Genomic DNA, 26,639 nt, shown 5'->3' on the forward strand with positions numbered 1-26,639 from the left:
ACCATCGATCCCTGCACGTTTTTTAATTGGTCGCCTACAGGACCTAACTTCTTTATATACACCCACAAAGAATATCTCACCAAGAAGTGGAAAACAGCATAGTGTGTATGTGTAGAGAGAGTAGAGCAAACTGACGCATTTGTTTGCATTATGGAAGCACAAACTGGTCATCTTCCCAAACAAGGAGGGTGGATCACCTTCCCCTTCATCATAGGTCTCTCTCTCTCTCTCTCTCTCTCTCTCTCTCTCTCTCTCTCTCTCTCATACGCATATTTGTACCCTAATCAATTAACAAGAATATGTAGAAATTGCACCCAATAAGAAGGCGGTAACATATATCTGGGTTTTTTTTTGTGTTTTTTTTTTTGAAACGGAAAAATATTATTAAAAAACTTGAAATGACACTGCATGCAGCAACGTCAGCTTGCTTGACGCTGGGGAGTGCGGGATGGGTAAGCAACCTCATAGTATATATGATTGGAGAATTCAACGTCAAGAGAATCGATGCTGCCCAGGTTTTCAATATCGTCAATGGTTCCATTAGTTTGTTCCCTCTGCTAGGAGCTATCATCGCCGACTCTTTTCTTGGATGTTTCTCCGTTGTTTGGATTTCTTCTTTCATCGCTCTCCTCGTAAGAAACTTTGTAGTATAATCATGCACTATATAAACCCAAGGATTTTTGTTCATTACTCTGTTTCGAGATGTCCTATAATATTTTTCTTTTTTGAAAAGTCAATAATAAAAGATTTAGTACAATTTATATTGGAAAATGATTTTCACTCCCCCCCGCCCCCTCCTTTTTTAAAAAAAATTCTGGCGACACTCTTTTTCTTGTCTTTTAGTAAAAAAATTCACACAAAAACTTCACTAAAAAACAAAAAATAGAGTGCCATAATCAAAAAAGAAAGTGTGAAAATCATTTCCGTTTTGGTCTTCTCCTGTTGCATTGATGTAAAATTGTGATAGCTCTGAAGATCGAAAAGATAAGCAATAGTTTGTACGTAAGGATACTTTCGGAAAGTTAGCTTCGCAACTGAAATCAGAAAATACTCCATCTCAGTCCCCACTTGTTAGTCTTTTGTTATATTCTAATTGGATTAAAATATTGGTTATGTTTTTAATTGGTAATACATTTAATATGAAATATAGATATTATTTGATAGATTTTAACTAGCACTACTAAATAATATTTTTAAAATTAAGTAAAACATTATAAATTACGAGATACAAACAATTGAAAGTTGCACGAACTCAAAAAAAAAAAAGACTAACAAATGGCGATGAAGGAACGTATGGAGTAAAGTATGTGCATTATATTCAGTAATTCTGATAAATCTTATCATGTACTTATTGTTTGCATTAAAGTTGCTTCTAGCTACTTAATTGGTAGATTTTTTTTTTAATTTTTATCCAACTTCTATACTTGGTATATATATATATATATAGTAAGCTTCTAATGTGGACCTCCGCATCCAAGCAAAGTGCGGACCTCCTCTTTCCCGATCGAATTTCGATGATCCGAGTCGCTCAATGTGTTTAGAACGTGATTTTAAGAGTACCCGCGAGAAATCAGAAAAAAAAAAAAAAAAAAAAAAACCGGGAAGGGCTTCATCCGAGCAGTTTTTGTTTATTTTTTATTGAACGGTTCAAATAAAAACTGTTCAAATCAAGCCCTTCCCGGTCATTTTTTTTGCCGATTTCTCGCGGCTACCTTTAAAATCACGTTCTGAACACATTGAACGGCTCGGATCATCAAAATTCAATCGGAAAAGGGAAGAAATGGAGTGGTCCGCACTTTGCTTGAATGCGGAGGTCCGCATTATAATATATATATATATATATATACAGAAATCTTCAGGTAATGACCTTAAAATGAAGACCTTATATGCGGACCTCCCATTTCTCGCCTTTTCCGATCGGATTTTGATGATCCGAGCTGCTCAATGTGTTCAAAACGTGATTTTAAGAATAATTGAGCGAAATCGGCAAAAAAAATGACCGGGAAGGGCTTGATTTGAGCAGTTGTTATTTGAACCGTTAGATAAAAAACAAACAAAAACTGTTCGGATGAAGCCCTTCCCGGTCTTTTTATTTGCTGATTCCTGACGGTTACCCTTAAAATCACGTTCTGAACACATTGAGCGGCTCGGATCATAGAAATTCGATCGGAAAAGAGAGGTCCACATTTTATTAAAATAAAGAGGCCCTTATAAGAAGGGGACTCGTATATATATATCTTAAGATTTTATAATTTTTTTTTTATCCAGCTTCTATATTTGGTAGATTGAAATATATATATCTTAAGATTTTATAATATCACTAACTCAATATTCAAGAATCTTGTATGATCAACATCTTTTCATTTATTAATTAATTACCAAGTAATTTTCAGGGTACTGTTCTCCTAACACTAACCTCCGCGATCGATTCTCTAAGGCCTCAACCATGCAAAACAGGATCGATCACGTGCCCAACCCCGTCGAAGTTTCAACTCACTGTTCTCTATGCGGGTTTAGCCTTATCCTCTTTAGGAATTGGAGGCATGCGATTTACGTTGACAACGATGGGAGCAAATCAATACACTACCACCAAGGAGCAATCAATTTACTTCAACTGGTACTTCTTCTCCATGTACGCTTCTGCTATTACTGCGTCCACGGCCATTGTCTACGTCGAAGATAACGTGAGCTGGGCGTGGGGATTTGGTCTGTGCGCCGCGGCCAATGCCCTTGGTCTCGCCATTTTCTTGTTCGGAAGCCGGTTTTATCGCCATGTTAAACCTGAAGGGAGCCCTTTTACCGGTTTAGTACGAGTGTTCGTTGCAAGCATTAGGAAAAGGAAGGCCCAAATCTCATTGAAAAGTGATGATTACTATCGTGGTGGTCATGATAATGGCATCCAAGAACTGGTGGCTGCAACACCTACAACAAGCTTCAGGTACCAATTTCTGATTATTTTCAGCCCCGAGTATGTGGAGCCAATAGTCCTAGAGGCGCACACACTTTCGCTAATCCGTTTTATAAATCAAAATTTGAATTTTGATGCACCCATCGATGTCCGGTGAATTTAATTTTTTGAATCCTTGAGCCAAACCGGCTAGACCCACATAAAACATCTAATACGTGTTTTTATTTACTGTAATTAAAATTCTTAGAGACAACAATATTTATGGAGTTGCACTATAATTAAAATTCTTAGAGACAACAATATATATGGAGTTGCACTATATAACGGTGGTCTGAATATGGAATTTTTTTTTCCTATAAGCTTTTTACGAATTCTGAAACAGTTTTTACTGATATTATTGAATTGTGCTAATTTTTTTAGGAAGCCATAAAAAAACATTTTAAGAATAACTTGCGGTTTGAATAATCTTTGTGACTCGTAATAGGCCCCACAAAAATTAAAAAAAGAAGAAGAAGGCCAACCAAACAAGGACTAAAGCTGTAAATAGTGTGCATCATTTAAGCCCATAATGCCTTGATTTTGCTCGCAACAGCCCCCAACTCCCCAATTCTATGTTAGAGCTTTACAACTTCCTATCATACATATTCGTGAAGAATTCAGCTTGTTTTGTCCACCGGTAGTTAGGCCGGTAGTCAGGTCGGTAGTCGAGGACTACCATGGAACTACCAGCCAGTAGCTACAAGTACCGGGTAGTCGAGGACTACCATGGAACTACCAGCCAGTAGCTACGAGTACCGGTTCAACAGTGTTATTTGGGACCGGTCAACCGATGAACTGGTCGTCGCGAGAAGTTTCAGTATATAAAGTGCGTTTTAGGGTTTCATTTTTTTGTACTGAAATGCACAACAACTTTAGAGGGAGAAAAGAGAGAACTTTGAGAGATCTTATCTATAGCCTTCGGGCATCTGATTTTCCCATCCGTATAGTGAAATCCTCAATCATTTGACTGCTCATTGAGTGAGTATTCCTGCCGAACACGTCTGTTTTTTGTATTTGTTAACGCTTCTGCACAACAACATGGATAGGTTAAATTCCAAAACAAAAACCACCCTAGAAAATAAATAAATAGAACTACTAGTAGATCCAACTCTGTTACTAGTCAACCATTGAAAGCAAGTTCCATCGTATTTTAATTAAGGTCCTGTTTGGCTAAATAAGTTAACTGACTTATTTTTTTGTCTTTATTCAATTTTTTTTCGTATTTGTTAGTGTTTTGTCAATTTTTGGGGATTATTGCATTGTCATGACAAGGGGAATCTAAAAGGTAAAAAATTACGATCGAAACCTAATTTATTTGAATAAAAACAAAAATAAGCCAATTTTTTCGTCTTTATTCTAAAAAAATTGGATTTCGATCATAATTTTTTACTTTTTAGATTCATCTCGTTATGACGATGCAATAATTCCTAAAAAATTGATGAAAAACTAACAAATAAAAAAAAATTTGAATAAAAACAAAAAAATAAACTAATTAACTTATTTAGCCGAACAAGACCTAAATTTCTCTATTCCCCTTCAATTTTGTTGTAAAATTGACCAAAAAAGAGGAAACGTTAGTGGGTACGGCTTTAAGATTAGGATAATATATTTTTTTGCAAGTGGTTCTTTGACTGTAGCCTTTGATCCGGACCCTAGGTGGGTTGGAGATGAGAGTGATACAACCTCTCATATATATATATATATATATGGGACTCATATATAGTAATATGTATGAAACTCACATATATATATATATATATATATATAAAATGTGTAAATTATTATATTTAAATTGTTACAGTATATGAATATCATTTTTGTAATTACATATCATATGAATTTTGTTAGAAACAGCCCAATGGGCGTCTGCATAGGGAAGACAATGGATAGCTGTTTTCACAAAAATGGTGCACGTGTAGGGATTGTACTTTTTTTTATCCTCAAGGGATTGTACTTTCTCTCCGTAGGCTTTTTGAAACGTCTGCAGACAGTGTTAAGTATACTATAACTTCATTAAATGTCTATTTTAATCTTCCAACTTTAACCTTTTTTCTCTTTTAGCAAACACCTCATCAGGCCCAGCTACTCTTTAATTTTTCTTTACTCCTGTCTTTTTGGATCAATTTCTTATGCCTTGTGTTTTTTACTCCTGAAATGAGACAGCTACTAAGGTATACTCGAAAAATTCCTACATTTTTGGATAAAACATGAAGTCCTTCTGTGCACAATTTTTAAAATTTCTTTAAATTAATTTTTTTGAAATATCTAAGATAAAGCAGGCTTTTTGCACTTTTTTTTATTTTATCTTGGATATTCAAAAAATATTTGGGTAAAAGTCATATTTTTTTTAATTATTCGATTACTTTCGTCGAAACGAATCAATAATCCAACAAAAGTTTGTCGCAAAACTAGCAAATGCGAAAAAATAAATTGAATAAGGACAAAAGCGAAAAAAGCCCAATAATCTCTTAGGGGAACGCCACCTAAGGCTTATTTTGGCCAAATAAAATATTTCATCAGTGAAGGAAAAAAAGAGGAGAGAAGTGTCGCCTGAAAAAAAAAGAAGAAAAGATTATAAAGTGAAGGGGAAAAAAGAAAGAGGACAAAGTGCCTCAGTGCATTTTTTTTCAGTGCATTCAGTGTTGATAAAAGAAAAGATTATTTAGTGATTTTCTCTTTCTGTTAATTTTTTATTTATCAAGCAAAAATGAATAAAGTAGATACTACTATAAAAACGAGAAAAAATAAATAAGAACCCAAACTTACTGGAATACTGGAAGTGGTTCTTCAGTACGGAGGTGCTATTGACACAGATTTTCTGTGCAAAAATCGCAATGTAGGGTCTATTACGGGTCGCATACAAACGATCCGAGCCGTTCATTGAAATATTAATATTTTTTTGAGAATTCTCACCAAAAATCAGCTCTATACGATACCTATAAGTATTCGATCAAATCATCTAATTTTTTATTCATGTTTTACGATCCTATAATATGAATGAAGAGTTAAATGATTGGATAGAACATTTATAGGTATCGGATTTAGCTAATGTTTTGCAAATACTATCAAAAAAATATTTCAAATTTAATAAACTACTCAAATCTATTTGTTTGAAACCCGTGGTAGACTCCACATTACAATCTATGCACAGAAAATCTATGTGGACAAAAGTCGCTAGGTAGTACACTTGACAGAATCAAGTGCAAGCATTAAAGTTGATTGAAATATATAATATAATAAAATATAAAAGATAGTGATGCCCTTTGAGCAGTATGTATGTAGGAAGACCCATTATTCCACCCACAAAGATTTGACGCCGGTGGGTGGGTTTATACTTTACACAAAAAGTGTGGTCTGCCATCTGCTCTGAAGTTCAGTGAGATACTGATCCATACCCACCCCTGCATAGGAGATGCTATCAAGCACGGGTGTTTAGCAGTTGTGTCGAACGATCGATTCGATTGCTTATTTTGACATGAATGACTTAACTCAAAATGAACGGCTTGTGTCTAATTCAAATGGATAAGGATTGGTCGTTTGGCACGCTGCCAAGCAAAGGTGCTCGGCACATCCCTCAGTCCTCCACTATAGACTAATAACTCAACACGGAAGACACGGAAGTTAATTGATTGAAGTGACTCCAAAAGCAAAGACTCCAACAACTTAGTTTTAGTTTTAATTTTCTTTCTAATCATTACTTTACTTTTTTCTCCAATCATTATCTTATTTTTTTCAATTATTACTTTCTCATTTCTCTCTATCTCTCTCCAATCATTACATTTATCTTCAATTATTACTCAATTTCTCTCTCTACCTACTACCAAAACTAAACTAAACTCCCAACCAAACACTACCAAAGTTTTTTAAGTCTTCATTCCCGGGAATTTTCAAAAAAAAATTCCCCTATTGACTTTAGATTACTACTCCGAAATTAAGAATCATCCTACCATTAAATGAAAATACAACCAGACCCAGTTTGCATGGCAAGAATTTTGAGGTGGAATGAGAATGTTACATTACCACACTTATTTCAAAGTTTGGAAGGAACAAGAATAGGAATGTGATATCACACTCTCAATTCCTATGTTTTGGAGAAACAAGAATATGATTGTGATTTCTGACGACACATTCGACTATGAATCTCATTACCATATTGAATGAGAATCTAATCCTCTCTTGCCCCATGGGAATCTTAGCTCAATCAATAAAAAAAAAATGAAGAAGAAGAAGAAGAAGAAATTGACTTTGATAAATTTTCAAAATAATTGATTCCTATATAAAATTAAAGAATTAATCCAAACACTGAAATAAAATTACTTCATGTATTGCATTTCTATGAATTTCATTCGTAGTAATTTGATTCCTAATAATCATATTTCTATTCGTACTGAAGATTCCGATCATCAAAATTGTGCCCCAAGGTGAAGAAATTAATGAAGGGTTTCTAAAGATCCCCAAAAAATGAAAGCACTTCTGGCATTCTGCACACATACCTAGTACTAGTAGACATGAATGAAGTTGTAGCTGTTTCATGAGTGCGGGGTGCATCCAATGATTCGTGCAGGGTGCATCCAACAATTCCGAATGCACGTGTTCATAGCACCTCTCCCAATTAGCAAAAACATATATCCTCGTACAGATGTATTTTTAGTCGTTACATGAGTACGGATCTCGTGTGTACATCATATATATAAGACCCACCTGCATCAAAAAATTTCAAACATATCTACGTGGAAATCTCTTTCCGAATATCTCTATAGGTAACACCAATCTCAATGAATACACATTTTTGTTAGAGCAAGTACATAAAAAGAGCTAAAGTACCTTTTTAGCTATTTTACCTAACCAAAATCCCCAAATGAGCATTGCACTAGATTAGGTAAAGGGTTAGGCAAAATGCATCCATCAATAGTGTATAGATAAATATACCTAAATACTATTCATCATGTATCTATTATTTTATTAATTTTCCCCTCACTCTCTCTCCTCTTCTCCCCTCCTCCTCTTACCTGTGCATAGGTTAAATTAATATTTTAATACATAATAGGTAAAATAGATAATATTGATATAGTGTTGAAAGAAATGTGAGTAGGTAAAATGAAAAAAATGTACTGTTCAACAGCATTTTTAGCTATGTACTAGTGTACATGCTCTTACGATTATCATTGCATTGATGCAACTAATTAATTAACCAATAGTGAAGACTACAATGATGCAGGTTTCTGAATCGCGCAGCACTAATAGCCCAAGGAGATATTAGCTCATCAGACGGCTCAATAGCAAAGCCATGGAACCTCTGTACCCTCCAACAGGTAGAAGATCTCAAAACACTCATCAGAATCTTCCCACTCTGGTCCTCCTCCATTTTCTTGGGCACCCCTATTGGCATCCAAACCAGTCTCTTAGTCCTCCAGGCCCTGACCATGGACCGTCGCCTCGGGCCACACTTCACTATCCCAGCTGGGTCCATGCTAGTCTCTGTATTCTTCTTCGTTTGCATTGCCTTAATCCTCTCCGACCGTTTAATACGTCCCACGTGGCAGTATCTCGCTGGCCGACCCCCGACGCCCCTCCAACTCATAGGAGTTGGCCACGTGTTGAACATAGCCAGCATGGCTGTTTCAGCCGTGGTGGAGTCGACGAGGCGGAGGGCCGCCGTGCCGATGTCGGTTTTCTGGCTGGTCCCGCAGCTGGCCATTGTGGGAGTAGGGGACGCGTTTCATTTCCCGGGGCAAGTGGCGCTTTACTACCAGGAATTCCCGGCGTCGCTGAAAAACATGGCGACCGCCGCAATCGGGCTGTTGATTGGGATTGCGTTCTATCTGAGCACCGCGGTGATCGGTTGTGTCCGGACGGCAACGGGGTGGTTGCCGGATGATATAGACGATGGGAAGGTGGACTACGTGTTTTGGATGTTGGTGGTCGTCGGAGTGGTGAACTTCGGGTATTATATGGTGTGTGCTATGTTGTATAAGTACCGGAATCTTGAAAGGGTGGTGGTTCAACCTCATTGAGGTTGATCAAGGAAAAAGGAAATGACATTTGGTGAATAATGTATTTGGTTTCGGACAATCAATAATCGCTACGTGGTTAATAATGTATTTGGTTTCGAACAAAAAAGAAATTGATCGCGACGTCTTTTCTTAGTAGCCATCAATCAGAAAAGACTCGATTAACCATGTTTATTTGATCAATCGGTAGGATAGAAAAGAATGTTCAAAACATAAAAACTTGATACTACGATTATGCCCAACAAGCAGCATACAAAACCAAAGATGAAATCAGATATAGGATTGAGAGGGAGAGAGAATTGCAACTTTTCTAAAACCTAATGGGAAAATTCCATCAAAGTACTTCAAGAATTGTTCGTGTAATAACACTACAACCTAAAATAACAGGGCAGGACTAGTAGAAAACCTACAACAGCTTCTTCTTCTTCTTCTTTTCTCTCTCTAAAGAGTATGGTCTTAGAGAACTGCAAACCTCTAATTGGAGGTTAGCAGGATTTTTGGATATGAATCGAATAGAGCTTTGAACTCAGTTCATCTCCCAAGGCAAACCTATGAACATTTAACAAAGAATGTTATGATATGTCAGGATTGTCAAAATGGTGAAACCTAGATCAGTTAATCAGAGTCAGGTGGTGGAATGTTGAACTTTGTACAATCATATGGTCCAATCTCGGTGTGTTTCCGTTTCACCTGAAACAGAGACAATAAAGTGTTAGTAAAAATAGCTAAACAACTGCGATACATGGAAGAGGACAAAAACAGTTATCTATGTGCATTGCAAATTTAGAATTAAAATAACTGGAAACACCTTGCATATCAGAAGTTAGAAACGAAAGAAAGATATGTCTATGATCATGATAAGGCCGTAAAAAACATAAATGAGTCTTGAGGTTATTCGACAGACTTCCGGGATCACATAGCTCACAAGTTTTTCCTTCGTGTATGCAACCATATAACTTGAGAGGGGGAAGAGATTGTGCGAGTTTATGGAAAGAGAAGTGGGGCTTCAAACAAACAAAGTGCGACAACGAAACCAAAACGTTATTGAGTGAGCAAATTGGTGGTGTCAATGATGATATAAGCTGCATAATATGTTAGATTTATTCCAATTTTGTGGGCTAGTATATTCATTTATGTTAAAGGTTCTGGATTAGTTCGATTATCAAATTATCGGAGTATTTATTTGGGACCCATTTTGGTTAGTGATCACCATTTAGATAAATGGGTCATTTTGATAAGTGATCACCATTTAGATAATGGGTCATTTTGGTGCACCTAATTTTTTTTGGTCACCTCAAATGTGTTGCAAAACCATAACTCTTGGATACCAGTCAAGATAATTTTTGACATGTTAGACTCTTGTGAACGAGCTCTACAACATAAATAATTTCCAATTAGTAATAAACTCAAGATGGGATTCCAAAATCCAAATCTGAACCGTTTAAGTTTCTGCAAAGCACGGGAGGATAGGATTGTCTTGAGGAACATTACCAAGACACACAGTTTAGTTTTTGATTTGTAGGGCGTAATTCTTTTACTACTACGGCTGGGAATGTCCTCTAACGATCAAGTTAAGATCCACAATCGAGGACGTAAATTTAACGGAGAATAAATGCTTAATCTCGACCGTCCAAAAATGTTTTGGATGATCCGGATTAAAAACAATCTATTAGGAGTACTTGGTTTGTTAGAAGAGGACTGGATAATGTACGATTGTGTGATATTCCTATTTGGCCCTGGGTTGTTATCTCAGGCAAACTAAAATCTGGTCTCTCCATCTCATCTGAAATATACCCACCCAATGCATCTCCCCATGGAAACTCCAATTCTCTGGCCTGCCTATATTTGGGCATTGCTCTAGCGAGCGTGGGAGGCGTGCAGCGCGTTCTCAGCCCAATGGCCGGGAGGCGATCAACTCGACGAGCCGAAGCACCAAGCAAGATGGGGGTGTTTTTTTTTTCCCAAAATGGTAGGACGTTTCATTCATAGGAGAAACAGTACATCAAGAAGAATAAGATCCCCACAACACAACGGACGAATCAAGCCACAAGAGAGAGGCCAGCAAGAAAAATCGTACAACCAAACCAATAGAAACCCCCAAAGGGGAGGAAACAACCCCATCAGGGCTAGGAAATCCAAAAAAGAAACAAACGCAGAAGAGAAAAACAAATCAAAACCTACAGAAACAGATCTACACTCCTAAATCCGGTCACCGAGATCGTAGATTACCGCAACAACCACACTTCACCATCCAGCAACACCAACAGCTATCTCCGTCCCACAACAACAATCTTGTCAGGGCTTGAACGAGCGGCACCCAAACGACAAGGTCAGGCCGATCTGATAACGCCGATAGAACTCGCACAGTGAAGAAGATTGGAAAAGAGAGCACATAGGCGGATTGCACGCGGAGGATTGGCGCCATCGACGGAGAGCACCAAACTCAGGGAGGGACAAATTTGGAGAGAGACTACTTTTTGAGATATATTCTTCAACTGGCTCACAATGTACATCTCCTATTCTTTAACTTCCAGAGTCATTTTCTACCTCATGAGTAAACATTGCTGCGTTTTTTTTTTTACATTAACTATGTAGCAAGTAAAAAATTACTAGCTCTCACAGCAATCTCATTTTGACACCACGCCAACAGATAAACTTGGTTTTGTGTTTGAACCGCGATGATTTTTTTGAAATATGGGATGGCTTCTGTACGTCTGAGTTGTAGTCATTACATTAATTATGTTGTCATATTGACGCCTTGTCAACATTCAAGTAGGTTTGCTCTTTAAGTTTTTTGACGTCTTGTCAACATTCAAGTAGGTTTGCTCTTAATTACGGAGTGCAGGAGTATGTTTTTTGATTGGTGGCTACAGGACCGTACGTCCTTCTTTATACTCCTATATACCACCCACACACTCACAAAGAACATCTAACCGACAATTGGAAAACAGCGTATATAGTGTGTACGTGTAGAGAGCAAACTGACGAATTTGCATTAGTTATGGAATTAGCAGCACAAACTGATCATCTTCCCAAACAAGGAGGGTGGATCACCTTCCCCTTCATCATAGGTCTCTCTCTCTCTCTCTCTCTCTCTCTCTCTCTCTCTCATACGCATATTTGTACTCCATTCCATTAACAAGAATATGTGGAAATTGCACCCAATAATTAAGAAGGAAATATATCTGGGTTTTTTTTTCTTTTTGGTGTTGGAATTAATTAATAAAAATAGATAAAACGGCACTGTATATATGCAGCAACATCGGCTTGCTTGACGCTGGGGAATGGGGGATGGGTGAGCAACCTCATAGTATACATGATTGGAGAATTCAACGTCAAGAGAATCGATGCTGCCCAGGTTTTCAACATCGTCAATGGTTGCATCAATTTGTTCCCTTTGCTCGGAGCTATCATCGCCGACTCATTTCTTGGATGTTTCGCCGTCATCTGGATTTCTTCCTTCATCGCTCTCCTCGTAAGAAACTTTTTAGTATATATATCATGCACTGTATAGGCCCAAGATTTTTGTTCATTACTCTCTTTCGAGATGTCCTACAATATTTTTCCTTTTTAAAAAGTCCATAACAACTTAGCCTTGTTTGGAACACTTTTTGAAAAGTATTTTTCAAAAGATTCCTCCTACTTCCAATCATTTATTTCCCTATCTCTCTCAACTTATTACCTCTATTACTTTTTAAATTTTTTTTGAAAAAGTGTTTCAAACACAATACAATTTAAATAGTTTTTTTTTAAAAATTATTATGACACTCATTTTCTTGTCTTTTAGTGAAATTTTTTCACACAATAGCTTCACTAAAAGACAAAATCCCGGATCCCGGATTGGATCCTCTATGTATATATATAGTCCCCTTCCAATAAGGGGTCCCTAATTAAGTTAAGTTAAGGACCTCCTCTTTTCCAATCGAATTTTGATGATCCGAACCGCTCAATATGATCAGAATGTGATTTTAAGATACCTCGCTAAAAATCAGTAAAAAAATATGACCGAAAAAGGCTTGATCTGAATAGTTTTTCATAAAAATTCATTTATGGATAAATTATATTTAACCCCCCTTAACTAACACCCGTTAGCACTTTACTCCCTTTAACTATAAAACTCAACACTTAACCCCTCTAACTATGTAAATCCAAAATGCTTTAGACGTCGTTAATGGAAAACGTGAAATTCCCATTTTGCCCTCTATGAATAGGACACCATTGTCGAAGGCTCAACTTCTTTACCCTTTCTATAACACAAGCCGCCACCACATCTCAAACAACCAAACCAAAACCACATTCTTTTTCATTGAACAGCAAATCCAAACCACATTCTATCCCACTGCCATCACTGCAAATCCAGAAGACCGCTGACATTCGACACCAACGGATGCAGCGATGGGGCAAATTCAATCTACCAACTAATTTCAACTCCATACCAATAAGTTCACTACCAACTAATTACACAACATGCAGATCAAAAAAAAAACTAATTACAGAGCAAGTTTGGGGTGGCTTCTCCAACAGAGTCAAAATTCAGAGTTCCTTTTGCAGCACCTTATCCAGAGTTCCTTTTAAGAAAATACCTGTATTTTTCAGAGAGACGGGATCCGATGTTGAATGTCAGCTCAGGTTGATCCCCATTACCCTAACCCATCTTGGACGCCCACATCAACTATGCCTCAACATCAAACTCTACCGACGACAACCGCCTCTTCGCCGCCGAGCTAAAATCCGTCGCCGCCGTCCTCCGCTGCTGCCAACTTCCTTGTCTTCGGCTAACCCATGAAACCCTCCTCTGGAACGCCCTTAACCACCATGGCCGCACCATCTTCGCTTACCTTGTCTCCAAATTAAAATCAGTAAACTAGATCTACACGCACGATCTGGCCGCAACCGCCGTCTTTAGTGCCGGCAATGCTGAAACCCTAGCGGTCGCCGTTTTCATCGACCCAGTTAGTCTTGTTCTCGCCACTGGATCCCTACTGCTGCTGCTGTTGCTACAGCGCCGCGGACGACATCGTCGCAGGGTGTTGGTGGTGCTGCCCATAGGGTTTGTTCCAGCAGGTGGGTTTTTTTTTTATCGAATAGAGAGTGAAGGGAAAAGGGAGTGAGAGAGAAGGGGAAAGGGCAATAACGTCTATATCCTTCAAATAAGAGAGCATGTGACTTGCATGTGCCCATTTCCATCCAAATCCGTACAGAATGCTAACAGAAATGAGTTGGGAATGGATTTTCAATAGTTAAAGGGGGTTAAGTGTCCAATTTTATAGTTAAAGGGGGTTAAGTGCCCTCGGGTGTTAGTTAGTTAGGGGGGGGGGGGGTTAACTATAATTTACCCTTCATTTATAGTGTTTAAATGCATTTTTATGAAAAACTGTTTGGATCAAACACTTTCCGGTTATATTTTTTGCCAATTTCTTGCAAATACCCTTAAAATAACGTTTTAAACACATTGAACGACTCGGATCATCAAAATTTGACCGGAAACAATGTCAAACTCATGAAGTCTTTAACTTAGCAAGTCAATGGATTACTTAGTAAAAGTACATATAGCAATATATGAACTTCTACTAAGTAATCTATTGAGTTGCTAAGTTAAGGATCTCCGCTTTTTCGATCAAATTTTGATGATCCGAGCCGCTCAAAGTGATCAGAACTTGATTTAAGAGTATTTGCAAGAAATCAGCAAAACAAATGACCGGAAATGGCTTGATCCAAGCAGTTTTCATTGAATGGTTCAAAAAAAACTGCTCGGATAAAGCCCTTTTCTGTCATCACGTTCTGAACATATTGAGCAGCTCGGATCATCCAAAAAGTGCTCGGAACAGTAAAGTCCTTAACGTAACAAGTTAAAAGATCCCTTAGTAGAAGCTTACTCTGTGTGTGTATACATATAACTTCTTATAAGAACGCTCTTACCGTATTAAAGTGAGAACGCCCATTTTCCGATCAATTTGTGATGATCTGAGCCGCTCAATGTGTTCAGAACGTATGCAAGAAATCAGCAAAAAAAATGACCGAGAAGGGTTTCATCCGAGCAGTTTTTGTTTATTTTTTATCGAATGGTTCAAATAAAAACTTCTCGGATGAAACCTTTCCCGATCTTTTTTTTTTATTTCTAGCGGATACCCTTAAAATTACGTTCTGAACACAGTGAGCGGCTTGGATTATCGAAATTTAGTCAGAAAAAGAGAGAAAATGGGACGTCTGCGACTTAACTAAAATAAGAGCGCCCTTATAAGAAGCTAATTGTGTGTGTGTGTGTATATATATATAGTTCCCTTCTTATGAGGGATTCCCTACTTAGATTAAGTGCGGACCTCATAGATCCCGATTGAATTTCGATAATACGAGCCGCTCAATATGATTAGAACATGATTTTAAAGGTCCCCTCGAGAAATCGTCAAAGAAAATGGCCGGGAAGGACTTCATCTGAATAGTTTTTTATTGAATGGCTTAAAAAAAATCTGCTCAAATCAAGACCTTCTTGGTCTTTTTTTTTTTTTTTTGCCGATTTATTGCGGTTACCCTTAAAATCACATTCTGATCATATTGAACGGCTCGGATCATCGAAATTCAATTGAAAAATGGGAGAAATTGGGAGGTCCACACTTAAGGAGCTTATATATATACACACATACACACACAAAACTTCAAGTAAGGGCGCCCTTAACTTGTTAAATTAAGAACGTTCCCTTTTCCAACCAATTTGTGATGATCTGAGCCGCTCAATATGTTAAAAATGTGATTTTAAGAGTAACCGTGAGAAATCAGCAAAAAAAAAGATTGAGAATGGCTTGATCCGAGTAGTTTCTGTTTGTTCTTTTATCAAATAGTTCAAATAAAAACTACTCAAATCAAGCCATTTTCGGTCATTTATTTTGCTGATTTTTTGCGAGTACCTTTAAAAATAACGTTCTGAACACATTGAGCGGCTCGGATCATCGAAATTTGATCGGAAAAGATGAGAAAATAGGACGTCTCCATTTTATTTAAAATGAGGATGCATTTACCTGAAGGAGACTATATATATATATATATATATATATATATATATATATATCAACAGTTCACTTCTTATAAGGGCGCCCTTATTTTAGTTAAGGTAAGGACGTCCATTTTTCTCCCCTTTTCCGACCAAATTTCGATGATTTGAGCCGTTCAATGTCTTCAGAATGTGATTTTAAGGCTACCCGCGAGAACTGATCCAATTGAGCCCTTCCCGTTCATTTTTTTTACCGATTTTTCGCGAGTACTCTTAAAATCACGTACTAAAGACATTGAGTGGTTCGGATCATCGAAATTCGATTGGGAAATGAAAGGTCCTTACCTTAACAAGTTAAGGATGCCCTTATAAAAAGTTTTGTGTATATATCAATATCTTAAGATTTTATAATATCACTAACTCAATATTCAAGAATCTTGTATGATCAACATCTTTCATTTATTAATTAATTACCATGTAATTTTCAGGGTACAGTTCTCCTAACGCTAACTTCCACGATCGATTCCCTTAGGCCTCAACCATACGAAACAAGATCGATCACGTGCCCAACCCCGTCGAAATTTCAACTCACTATTCTCTACGCGGGTTTAGCGTTATCCTCTTTAGGAATAGGAGGCATGCGATTTACGTTGACAACGATGGGAGCAAATCAATACACTACCACCAAAGAGCAATCAATTTACTTCAACTGGTACTTTTTCTCCCTGTACGCTTCTGCTATTACTGCGTCCACAGCCATTGTCTACGTCGAAGATAACGTGAGCTGGGCGTGGGGATTCGGTCTGTGCGCCGCGGCCAATGCCCTTGGTCTCGCCATTTTCTTGTTCGGAAGCCGGTTTTATCGCCATGTTAAACCTGAAGGGAGCCCTTTTACCGGTTTAGTACGAGTGTTCGTTGCAAGCATTAGGAAAAGGAAGGCCCAAATCTCATTGAAAAGTGATGATTACTATCGTGGTGGTCATGATAATGGCATCCAAGAACTGGTGGCTGCAACACCTACAACAAGCTTCAGGTACCAATTTCAGATTATGGTGCTAAGAATGTGGAGCCAATAGTAGAGGGGCGCACACTTTCGCTAATCCGTTTTATAAAACCAAATTTAAATTTTGATGCACTTATCAATATTCAGTGAATCTAATTTTTTGAATGAGACTACTACTCTGCGGGCTGTACAAAATGAAAACGCGTTTGGACCCATTCCGAATCCCACAAAAATCTAGAAAAATATCTATAAATTTTTGAATATTATTTTATGGAGTCCTATAAAAAATCAGCTCCAACGAACATCGGTAAATATGACTTTTGGATTCATAGGGGCGAACTGAGCAGTTTTGCTCTACAAATCCAAAAGTAATACTAACCGATATCCGTTGGAGCTGATTTTTTACAGGGGCCCATCAAATAATATTCAAAAATTTATGAATATTTTTATAGATTTTTGTGAGACCCGAAATGATCCCAAACGTATTTTTACTCGCGTAATTCCCTGCAAATCTTTCTAGCGATCAGAAAAAGATCTGACGCCCGGTGGGTGGGTTTTATGACTCCAAAACCAAAAGTTCTTTTTAAGTCCTTCATTTCCGTGTGACTATAGATTACTACTCTGAAATTAAGAAACATTATCCTATCATTAAATGAAAATACAACCAAGGTGAAGAAATTAAATGAAGGGTTTCTAAATATCACCGAAGAATGTAAGCACTTCAGACACTGCACACATACCTAGTAGACATGAATGTAGCTGTAGCTGTTTCATGAGTTTTGCAGGATGCATCCAACGATTCCGATTGCACGTGGTCATAGCACCTCTTCCAATTAGAAAAAATATATATCCTCACACAGATGTATTTTTAATCGTTACATGAGTATACATCATATATATAAGATCCACGTGCATCAAAAAATTTCAAATATATCTCCGTGGAAATCTCCGTCCGAATATCTCTATCGGTAACACCAATCTCAATGAATACACATTTACGATTATCATTGCATTGATGCAACTAATTAATTAACCAAAAGTGAAGGCTACAATGATGCAGGTTTCTGAATCGCGCAGCACTAATAGCCCAAGGAGATATTAGCTCATCAGACGGCTCAATAGTAAAGCCATGGAACCTCTGTACCCTCCAACAGGTAGAAGATCTCAAAACACTCATCAGAATCTTCCCACTCTGGTCCTCCTCCATTTTCTTGGGCACCCCTATTGGCATCCAAACCAGTCTCTTAGTCCTTCAGGCCCTGACCATGGACCGTCGCCTCGGGCCACACTTCACTATCCCAGCTGGGTCCATGCTAGTCTCTGTATTCTTCTTCGTTTGCATTGCCTTAATCCTCTCCGACCGTTTAATACGTCCCACGTGGCAGTATCTCGCTGGCCGACCCCCGACGCCCCTCCAACTCATAGGAGTTGGCCACGTGTTGAACATAGCCAGCATGGCTGTTTCAGCCGTGGTGGAGTCGACGAGGCGGAGGGCCGCAGTGCCGATGTCGGTTTTCTGGCTGGTCCCGCAGCTGGCCATTGTGGGAGTAGGGGAGGCGTTTCATTTCCCGGGGCAAGTGGCGCTTTATTACCAGGAATTCCCGGCGTCGCTGAAAAACATGGCGACCGCCACTATCGGGCTGTTGATTGGGATTGCGTTCTATCTGAGCACAGCGGTGATCGGTTGTGTCCGGACGGCGACGGGGTGGTTGCCGGACGATATAGACGATGGGAAGGTGGACTATGTGTTTTGGATGTTGGTGGTTGTCGGAGTGGTGAACTTCGGGTATTATATGATGTGTGCTGTGTTGTATAAGTACCGGAATCTTGAAAGGGTGGTGGTTCAACCTCATTGAGGTTGCTCAAGGAAAAAGGAAATGACATTTGGTGAATAATGTATTTGGTTTCGGACGATCAATAATCTCTACGTGGTTAATAATGTATTTGGTTTCGAACAAAAAAGAAATTGATCGCGACGTCTTTTCTTAGTAGCCATCAATCAGAAAAGACTCGATTAACCATGTTTATTTGATCAATCGGTAGGATAGAAAAGAATGTTCAAAACATAAAAACTTGATACTACGATTTATGCCCAACAAGCAGCATACAAAACCAAGATGAAATCAGATATAGGATTGAGAGGGAGAGAGAATTGCAACTTTTCTAAAACCTAATGGGAAAATTCCATCGAAGTACTTCAAGAATTGTTCGTGTAATAATACTACAACCTAATAACAGGGCAGCACTAGTAGAAAACCTACAACAGCTTCTTTTTTTTCTCTCTAATTGGAGGTTAGAAGGATTTTTGGATATGAATCGAATAGAGCTTTAAGCTCAGTTCATCTCCCAAGGCAAACCTATGAACATTTAACAAAGAATGTTATGATATGTCAGGATTGCCAAAATAGTGAAATCTAGATCAGTTAATCAGAGTCAGGTGGTAGAATGTTGAACTTTGTACAATCATATGGTCCAATCTCGGTGTGTTTCCGTTTCACCTGAAACAGAGACAATAAAGTGCTAGTAAAAATAGCTAAACAACTGCGATACATGGAAGAGGACAAAAACAGTTATCTATATGTGCATTGCAAATTTAGAATTAAACTAACTGGAAACACCTTGCATATCAGATATTAGATACGAAAGAAAGATATGTCTATGATCATGATAAGGCCATAAAAAACATAAACGATGAGTCTTGAGGTTATTAGATAGACTTCCGGGATCACATAGTTCACAAGTTTTTCCTTCATGTATGCCCATATAACTTGAGAGGGGGAAGAGATTGTGCAAGTTTATGGAAAGAGAAGTGGGGCTTCAAACAAAAAAAGGGCGACAACGAATCCAAAACGTTATTGAGTGAGCAAATTGTGGTGTCGATGATATAAGCTGCATATTATACACGAAAGCTACTTGTTTTATTGCATATACAAATAATGGCAATGTTGAAGGTAAGGTCATACCGGTGACCATGGACCTGGTTCAGGTAGAGATCTATCAGGAGGGGAATTTTGTACAGCACCACTCTTCATTTTTAGAATATCCTGCAGAATACTCAACAATTACTGAACTAAATAAATGACTCGTTAGAAAATGATTCGAAAGCAAACAGAGTAGACACTTGAGGTATGTAGTTAAGAGTAGCCTGAGTCATGTTAATGAACTCATGAGATCATTAATGATACAAGGAATGTGACCGTGATCTAGGCCTGCCAAGCAGTTAAACTAGGAAGCTTTTTGGATTCAAGGTGTGATTGTACCATTTAAATAATCGGGTCAGATTGTGAGCAATGCATTTCCAAACATGTCTAATGTGAGGGGGCCACCACTGTAGGATAACGTTAAATGTCTAATAAGCTGAAGGTTTTAGATTTTAGAAGTTCCTCAAGGTCAAACTAATAAGCATTCCAGTTATCGAGTGATACTGGAGTAACCAATGAACTAGAAAGGATAAACGGTCTAGAAAGTCTGCATTGCTTGCTACAGGTGCCAAGCTCTGTTCATGTTCCTACACACCAAAGAATTCAAAAAGACCAAAGAAAACGGCACATAGCAGCGTGCAACATTAACCTAATTATCTGTAGAAGTCAAAACTGAACTTTTTCATTCAGTCTTCCAACCACCCAAAAACCTAAAATGAAAAATAAAGAAAGAGAACTGAAAGCATTTTTTTTTTAAATTTCTGCTTGGTCACTTTAGTCCACTTCATGTATGCACCTTGCACAAATATAGACAAATATATAACTACCTCTCCAGCAGCTTCCATGGCAGCTAGCCACTCATCAGAGAAAGGAACTGCATTTACAGGGGGGTTTATCATCAGATTGTTTTGCTTCCCACCATCTCTTGATTTCTTGCTGCAATGAGAGTCTCGGATTAAAGGTCCCACATTTTGAAAAGTACATCACACTTTCAGGAAGAAGATATGTCAAGAATTACAAGAAAAAAGAAACAGAATCAATTCACTTACATTTGCACAGTTCTATCCATATCTTCTGCGATACATATAGCATTATCCATCTTGTGCTGAAGTTTGACGGTAGGAGTAGGACTAATATTTGTCTGAGAAATTTCAACTCCAGTGTCATCCGGCAAGAAAGCATTTATATTCTCAACTCCTGGGTCCAATATCTCAGTTTCATTAGCCAGGTTCTGAATTTGCTGATCTGCAAAACCTGATTCTTCTCTCAAACAAAATGCCTTGTAAGTAGCACTTGTACCAATAGCTTGACCATCATCCCTCATCATCACGGCCAAATCAGATTCTAAGGAAGTAGCTTCACCAGTGAACTCCATGTCATTCCCTAAACCAGAATCAACTGAGCGCTCAATATTTTCAATTGAAGCCTCATTATCTACAGAGCTTGATGGTGCATGCTCCAGAAGTTGGTCCTCAGCCGTACCTACCATATCAACACCACTGCCTTGCATTGACAGTGGTACCTGAATTGCAGCACTGAAACTTTTTGATTCACTGCTGTCATCAGCATTTTGTTCTGGAACAAATGGAACATTTGCGAGAACCTGTTCTTCTTGGGGTGCATCAGAGCTAGTGCCTTTTCCATGCGACAAGTTATAATTCGAATGCAAACCATGGTTATACTGGAAACCATTATGAACTACAAGGCTGGGCATTTGCAGGTCTGGTAGCCCACTAGATTGTTCATTGACATCAGCAGTAGCCATTACACTCTGACAATCTATTTCTGAATTACTATGACAACTGTTGCTGCTTCCAGCTAATAGGTTGCCATCTAAAGAATGCGCTTCTGTATCTTCGGAACATAATCCATCTGTTGTCTTATCATTTCCAGCTGCATCTTCATTAGCTTGTTCTGTGTATTCTAACAGAGATGCACTTTGACATATTTCCATTTCGCTTCCACTAGAATTTCCATTTATCAAACTAACATCCGTACTATTTCCAAGATCTCCACTGTGGAACTCATCAAGAGCTCTATTCCCACGAACCAAAATGCCACCATTTATCTTCGTTCTCTTGTTGTCTTTGTGAAGATTTTCAGAAGAAAACTTAGTTTCAGCTTTCTCTGCCGAGATATTCTTCTTCAACTCATTAGCTCCTTTGTCCTCTTCTATGCTCAAAGAACAACAAACGATGGAGTCAATATTAGTTACATCACCAGCCAAATGATCTCTGCTCTTCATCAAGGATAGATCAGGCTCAAACTGGGTGTCACTATACCACTTGTGATTTTCCACATGTAATTTTCTGTTTGACGGGTCAACTGCCGCTGCAGATTCATTTGCTGCACTTTCACGTGGAGGACTTTTAGAACTTAGCTTTTCACTTCCAATTGTTTCGGGTATAGTTGAATCGACATTTTCAACATTCTCACTCTGGTATCTCTGGGAATCAAACGTACTTCTTGTCTCAAGCAAAATTCCCTCATTACTCATGAGGTTGCGTTTCTCTCCATCAAGACTTTGATCAGCTTTGTCAGAAGAAACCTTCATCGGTTCAACCTTTTTCCCAGAATATTCATCATCATCCGATACGTCACTTGAATTATCATTTTGCGGTATCAAAAAGTCCTGTTTTATATCGCCAGCAGCAAAATCAGAGTTAGTTTTGAAAATGACAGCATGAGTTCCAACTCCAAAACTGTATGGCTCGTCCTCGATATGTTGGTTCTTGATCGTATCATTGATTATAGTATCACCTTTTGCCAGCTCTACAAAGCTACATTGAGATGCAAAATTGGTACTTTCCAATTCATTCGTCTCAGTATCTTTGACTGGACCAGAATATCCGCTCTGCAAAAGCCTATTATTGTCATTCATCTGAAAGCCCGACTCCTCACAAAAACTATTGTCTTTATGAGCTTCTCTATATTCTTGAAACCCTTTGTCTTCATCAATGAAGTTATGCACTTCTTTATTCTCTTTCATCAGTTGATATTTCATCACCTCTCCTTCTAATTTCAATTTCCCTTTTTCACCTGAAGCATCATCATTACCAGCAGATGGAACAGATTCTTTACTTGGGTCTGAGACCCTAGCATTTCCACTAACTGTGGATTTATTATCTATTTTCGGCATTTTCCCTCGGGCACGCAGCAGCCTTGGGTCATGTGCATAATTTGAGGTGTTGATTCTCTGTAAGCTGGGGGTACAAGACTCAAGAATATTACTAGGCAGGGTAGCTTTCCCAGACGAGCTATTTGAAGCAGACGACTTAGGCTGAAAATTGAAAAATTGACAGTGAAAAAGAAATTCATTGTTAAACAATAAACATCAAAGAGAATAAATAGGTCACTTGCATGCATCTGATTCATTTAACATTAGATGGTTCTATACCCAACCTTACCTGACCAAAAAATCCCAGTGATGGAGAAGGCATCCGCAAACCTGAAGGTTTTGTGGTTGGAATACCAGATTTCCTAGATACATCATGGGAATCTGGTGCACGCGATCCAGAGGGAGGAAGTACTGCAGTTGGAAACACATCTAGACCACGCTTAGCTTTCATAGCCAGTGTAGGCTGTGGATCAGTAGATGGGCGTAATCCTAAAGCGACATTAGCCTGTACATTCACCGAGGCAATGGAAGAGACAGCAAATGAAAAAAAATCAATGAATATGAAAAAGAAAATAACAGTGAATTGGGCAGTGGCATGAAATCCCAATGATTCCTATGGTGATGTTTCAAATAAGCTAGATGTTGAAAGGGCTGTTGGCGTCTTACCATATTTCTTCTAGGAGGTTGACATGGTGATTTTCCAGCCATAATCGAGGAAACTGAGCCAGAGTTTGCTTTATTTGCAGAATTCATGGCTTTTTTAGAGGAGTCTTGTAATCCGGAACTCTTTTGGAAAATATCTGCTGAAAAATATGAGTTATGGGGTAGAAAGAAACCAATCAAATTTATTTGTTGCAATCAAATGGTATGTTCTTGAAAGCATTTGGAAGTTATGACTTTACAATGATACTTGCTATGCAATCTGATTAATCATTGGACCAAATCCACTTTCATCAGATGCAGAAATTTATCTTGATTCAGAAAATGCTATTAGATGACACCAGCCAAAAAAATAATAACGCCAGGAGTACCTGCTTGACCAATCTGATTATGCTTTGAGTGGCTTGTACTGAGGACACTACTCTTACTAGATTTAGGAAGTGAATGAGCACCAGGCCGTGAAACTCGTAATTTGGGCAGCTTCGATTCTTTCATTGCAACTTTGATAGTGCTTGCATTTGCAGGCCTTTTCAGAGTGCAATAGAGTTAAGGCTTTCACGATAAATGCCTTTCTAAGCAACAAATGTTAGCTGAGAAAACAACTTAATGAAATAAATTAAACGCAATACACATTTCACTGGAAAAGGATATGAAGAATACACCAAGGGTCGTGGACAATCACCACCTTTAGAGCCAGTCCTACTACTCTTCTTGTTTGAAAGCATTTTTGGCGTACCCTGGGAGAATATATTCAACATAGAGTCAAAAAGATAGCAAGTCAAAATCGTAACTCCTATAATTAAAGAAAAGAAGTCGTGTTCAAGCTCCAGAAAACTAATGACAGAGAAAGGGGTGCATTATTTTGGGGTGACGAAATATGCTTTATCAACAAATCCCCAGGACCCCAGCATCTCTTTCTTTTCAACTAGTGGTAGGAGAATACGTAAATAGCTTCTCCACAAATACCTGCATATCTGTTGAATCATTAGTGCTGCCAGTATTACTAGAGACCTTTCTCCCTTCTTCTTGTATTGTTGGCATCACCTCGCTGCTAGAATTACCAAATCTTCCACTAAGAATAGATAATTCAAGTGGATTCAAAACACCTGATAAAAGAACTACTCGTAAGTTTGCCCACTTTTCAAGCACAATGTAATCATGGGCAAAGCGGCACATGTACACGCAATTCAAGAATATTACTCAAAAACACCTTCTTCGGTGAAGAACGCCCTGTCCCACGCTAAGCTTTTCCGTAAATTGTATGCTCCGCCCCTTTTCTTTCTCTTCATTGGTTGTGGCTCCACACTCAATTTCGGCACTTCTGATTTGTTTCCATTTATGTTCTCTTTGTTACTTCTCGTACTACCCTCTGGAGATGAACACGTAGATTTCTCTACATTCACATTACCCTTCAAGCCCGCTGCAATCCACGAGAGTATGCGTCAAATGTTGTATCAATATTTGGGTAATGAAAGAAAATCTTATGGCTTGGGAAAATACTTTTGGCTGCCTTTTAAAGAAAACACTGGTGTACTCTAGAAGGCAGTAGACCAACACACATGGACACAATTTGATGTGTTGGAGATGATGAAATTAACAGCAGATTTGAGAAGAATGAATTTTATTCTAGTGAAGCAAGATTGGAAAAGCGACTGAAACCATATCTCTTAAAAGGATTGACCATTTCATTAGGAAAAAAAAAATTAAAAACCCTAGAAAAACCAAATTAGAAATACTTACTGAATGGGGAAAGACGAGCGCGGTCGGGGTTGCCGCTGGAACGCGGGATCTGCAGAGGCGAGCATGGGAAGTAGTAGTGATCGGGCGTGGGGATCTGTTGCACGAGGGAGTCGTCCTCGCCCACGATTTCAATCAGTGAGGGGTCCAATTCCATTCTCTCTCTCTCTCTCTCTCTCTCTCTCTCTCTCTCTCTCTCTCTCTCTCTCTCTCTCTCTCTCTCATAAATGTATGTACAGACTACAGAGGGTGGAAGGAGGGTTTGGGATGGAGATTCGTCGGACTACAAAGAGTGGTTTTCTGGTTATCCGTTTGAGATGTGATGCGTTTTCAAAAAGCAAGCGAGCGGGAAGAAGCGTTGACGATGTCACGTGCCTTTGAGCTGGCCTTCTCTCTCTTTAAAAAGACAAAAATAAATATAAAAACGGTCTTGCTATTGTCTGTCTAATAACCTGACGATAAACACACTAGAAGACAAAAAAAGCACGTATTTTTGTGTATTTTATACCCCCTTTAATATATATTCACACACTTACTATTATCGTTCCATTGAGCTGATTTTAGAATTTTTCAATATAAAAAGAGAACATATGTTAGGGAAAACTAGAGGTGTCAAATGGGTCGGGCTGACATGGGCACGGCATGACACATTTAATTGTGGCATGGCATTATACGAGCATGGTTTTAGACACGCCGGGCACAGACACAACACGAAAGTGGGTCGGGCAAGACACATAAGTGGGCCAGGAACGGCACAAAAAAGTAATTTTTAATTTTAATAAGTAAATTGACTCACCACGTTATTAATCATAGATTACTACCAAATAAATATCGCTAATTACGACACATACTTAAGAATTTAACAATTTTTCGTTACCACAAATTATTTTTTTGGAAAAATCAGATTGGAGATGGGCCGACACGGCACGGCATGAAAAGTAAACGGGCCGACACAAATAGTAAATGACATGGCACAACACGAAGCACAGTGAACACGAAACTAAACGTGCCAGACTTCGTAGGCTCGAGACTGGTGCATAGTCGTTTGATTGGCATGGCACTGCACGTTTTGACACCTCTAGAAAAAACATCCGAACTTGAGTTGGACCAAAATCAACCCATAGCTATGCCGGAGATTTATGTGTGTGGCTTACACTGTAGAAGCCATATTTTGCACTTTACCATGTCCAGTTATGTGCCTTTTAGACGTCATTCAAGAGCCGACATAAGCTAAGGTTGTTTGCATACTTGGTCAGA

At 38.4% G+C, this 26,639-nt stretch overlaps 2 protein-coding genes across 7 annotated transcripts; one reads left to right on the forward strand and one right to left on the reverse strand.

Annotated features, from left to right (window-relative positions):
- Positions 1 to 86: 86 nt before the first annotated feature.
- On the forward strand, positions 87 to 18,964 carry LOC131314833 (protein NRT1/ PTR FAMILY 2.3-like). 3 transcript variants are annotated; one of them, XM_058343710.1, is made up of 4 exons: positions 87 to 214; positions 12,216 to 12,433; positions 16,432 to 16,976; positions 18,007 to 18,964. In XM_058343710.1, exons 1-4 carry the CDS (start codon positions 151 to 153, stop codon positions 18,800 to 18,802), a joined length of 1,623 nt encoding a protein of 540 aa, XP_058199693.1. In that variant the 5' UTR covers positions 87 to 150; the 3' UTR covers positions 18,803 to 18,964. The 3 variants fall into 3 exon arrangements, with proteins under 3 accessions (XP_058199693.1, XP_058199692.1, XP_058199691.1); XM_058343709.1 differs by lacking the exons at positions 12,216 to 12,433; positions 16,432 to 16,976; positions 18,007 to 18,964 and adding exons at positions 415 to 632; positions 2,394 to 2,938; positions 8,166 to 9,088; XM_058343708.1 differs by lacking the exon at positions 87 to 214 and adding an exon at positions 11,870 to 12,029.
- LOC131314832 (uncharacterized) lies at positions 9,399 to 25,755 on the reverse strand. Of its 4 annotated transcripts, none has more exons than XM_058343705.1 (11): positions 25,386 to 25,755; positions 24,856 to 25,065; positions 24,612 to 24,751; positions 24,297 to 24,382; positions 24,017 to 24,180; positions 23,652 to 23,788; positions 23,275 to 23,490; positions 20,917 to 23,147; positions 20,695 to 20,803; positions 19,910 to 19,990; positions 9,399 to 9,648 (listed from the first exon to the last, which is right to left on the reverse strand). In XM_058343705.1, the coding sequence occupies exons 1-11, from the start codon at positions 25,537 to 25,539 to the stop codon at positions 9,574 to 9,576; spliced, it is 3,603 nt and encodes a 1,200-aa protein (XP_058199688.1). In that variant the 5' UTR covers positions 25,540 to 25,755; the 3' UTR covers positions 9,399 to 9,573. The 4 variants fall into 4 exon arrangements, with proteins under 4 accessions (XP_058199688.1, XP_058199689.1, XP_058199687.1 ...); XM_058343706.1 differs by lacking the exon at positions 9,399 to 9,648 and adding an exon at positions 19,082 to 19,444 and having other exon boundaries at positions 23,652 to 23,785; XM_058343704.1 differs by lacking the exon at positions 9,399 to 9,648 and adding an exon at positions 19,082 to 19,444.
- Positions 25,756 to 26,639: the final 884 nt, after the last annotated feature.

This window comes from Rhododendron vialii, chromosome 13a (assembly GCF_030253575.1).
Source record: "Rhododendron vialii isolate Sample 1 chromosome 13a, ASM3025357v1".
In the NCBI taxonomy this organism is placed as follows: Eukaryota; Viridiplantae; Streptophyta; class Magnoliopsida; order Ericales; family Ericaceae; genus Rhododendron; species Rhododendron vialii.

Coding starts and splice junctions, on each gene's coding strand:
- LOC131314833 (XM_058343708.1), top strand. CDS start 11,960: ATGGAATTAGCAGCACAAACTGATCATCTTCCCAAACAAGGAGGGTGG. Junction 12,030..12,215: donor CACCTTCCCCTTCATCATAG/GTCTCTCTCTCT, acceptor GTATATATGCAG/CAACATCGGCTTGCTTGACG. Junction 16,977..18,006: donor ACACCTACAACAAGCTTCAG/GTACCAATTTCA, acceptor ACAATGATGCAG/GTTTCTGAATCGCGCAGCAC.
- LOC131314832 (XM_058343705.1), bottom strand. CDS start 25,539: ATGGAATTGGACCCCTCACTGATTGAAATCGTGGGCGAGGACGACTCC. Junction 24,752..24,855: donor GGCGTTCTTCACCGAAGAAG/GTGTTTTTGAGT, acceptor TTCTTTTATCAG/GTGTTTTGAATCCACTTGAA. Junction 23,148..23,274: donor CACTGGGATTTTTTGGTCAG/GTAAGGTTGGGT, acceptor TTCAATTTTCAG/CCTAAGTCGTCTGCTTCAAA.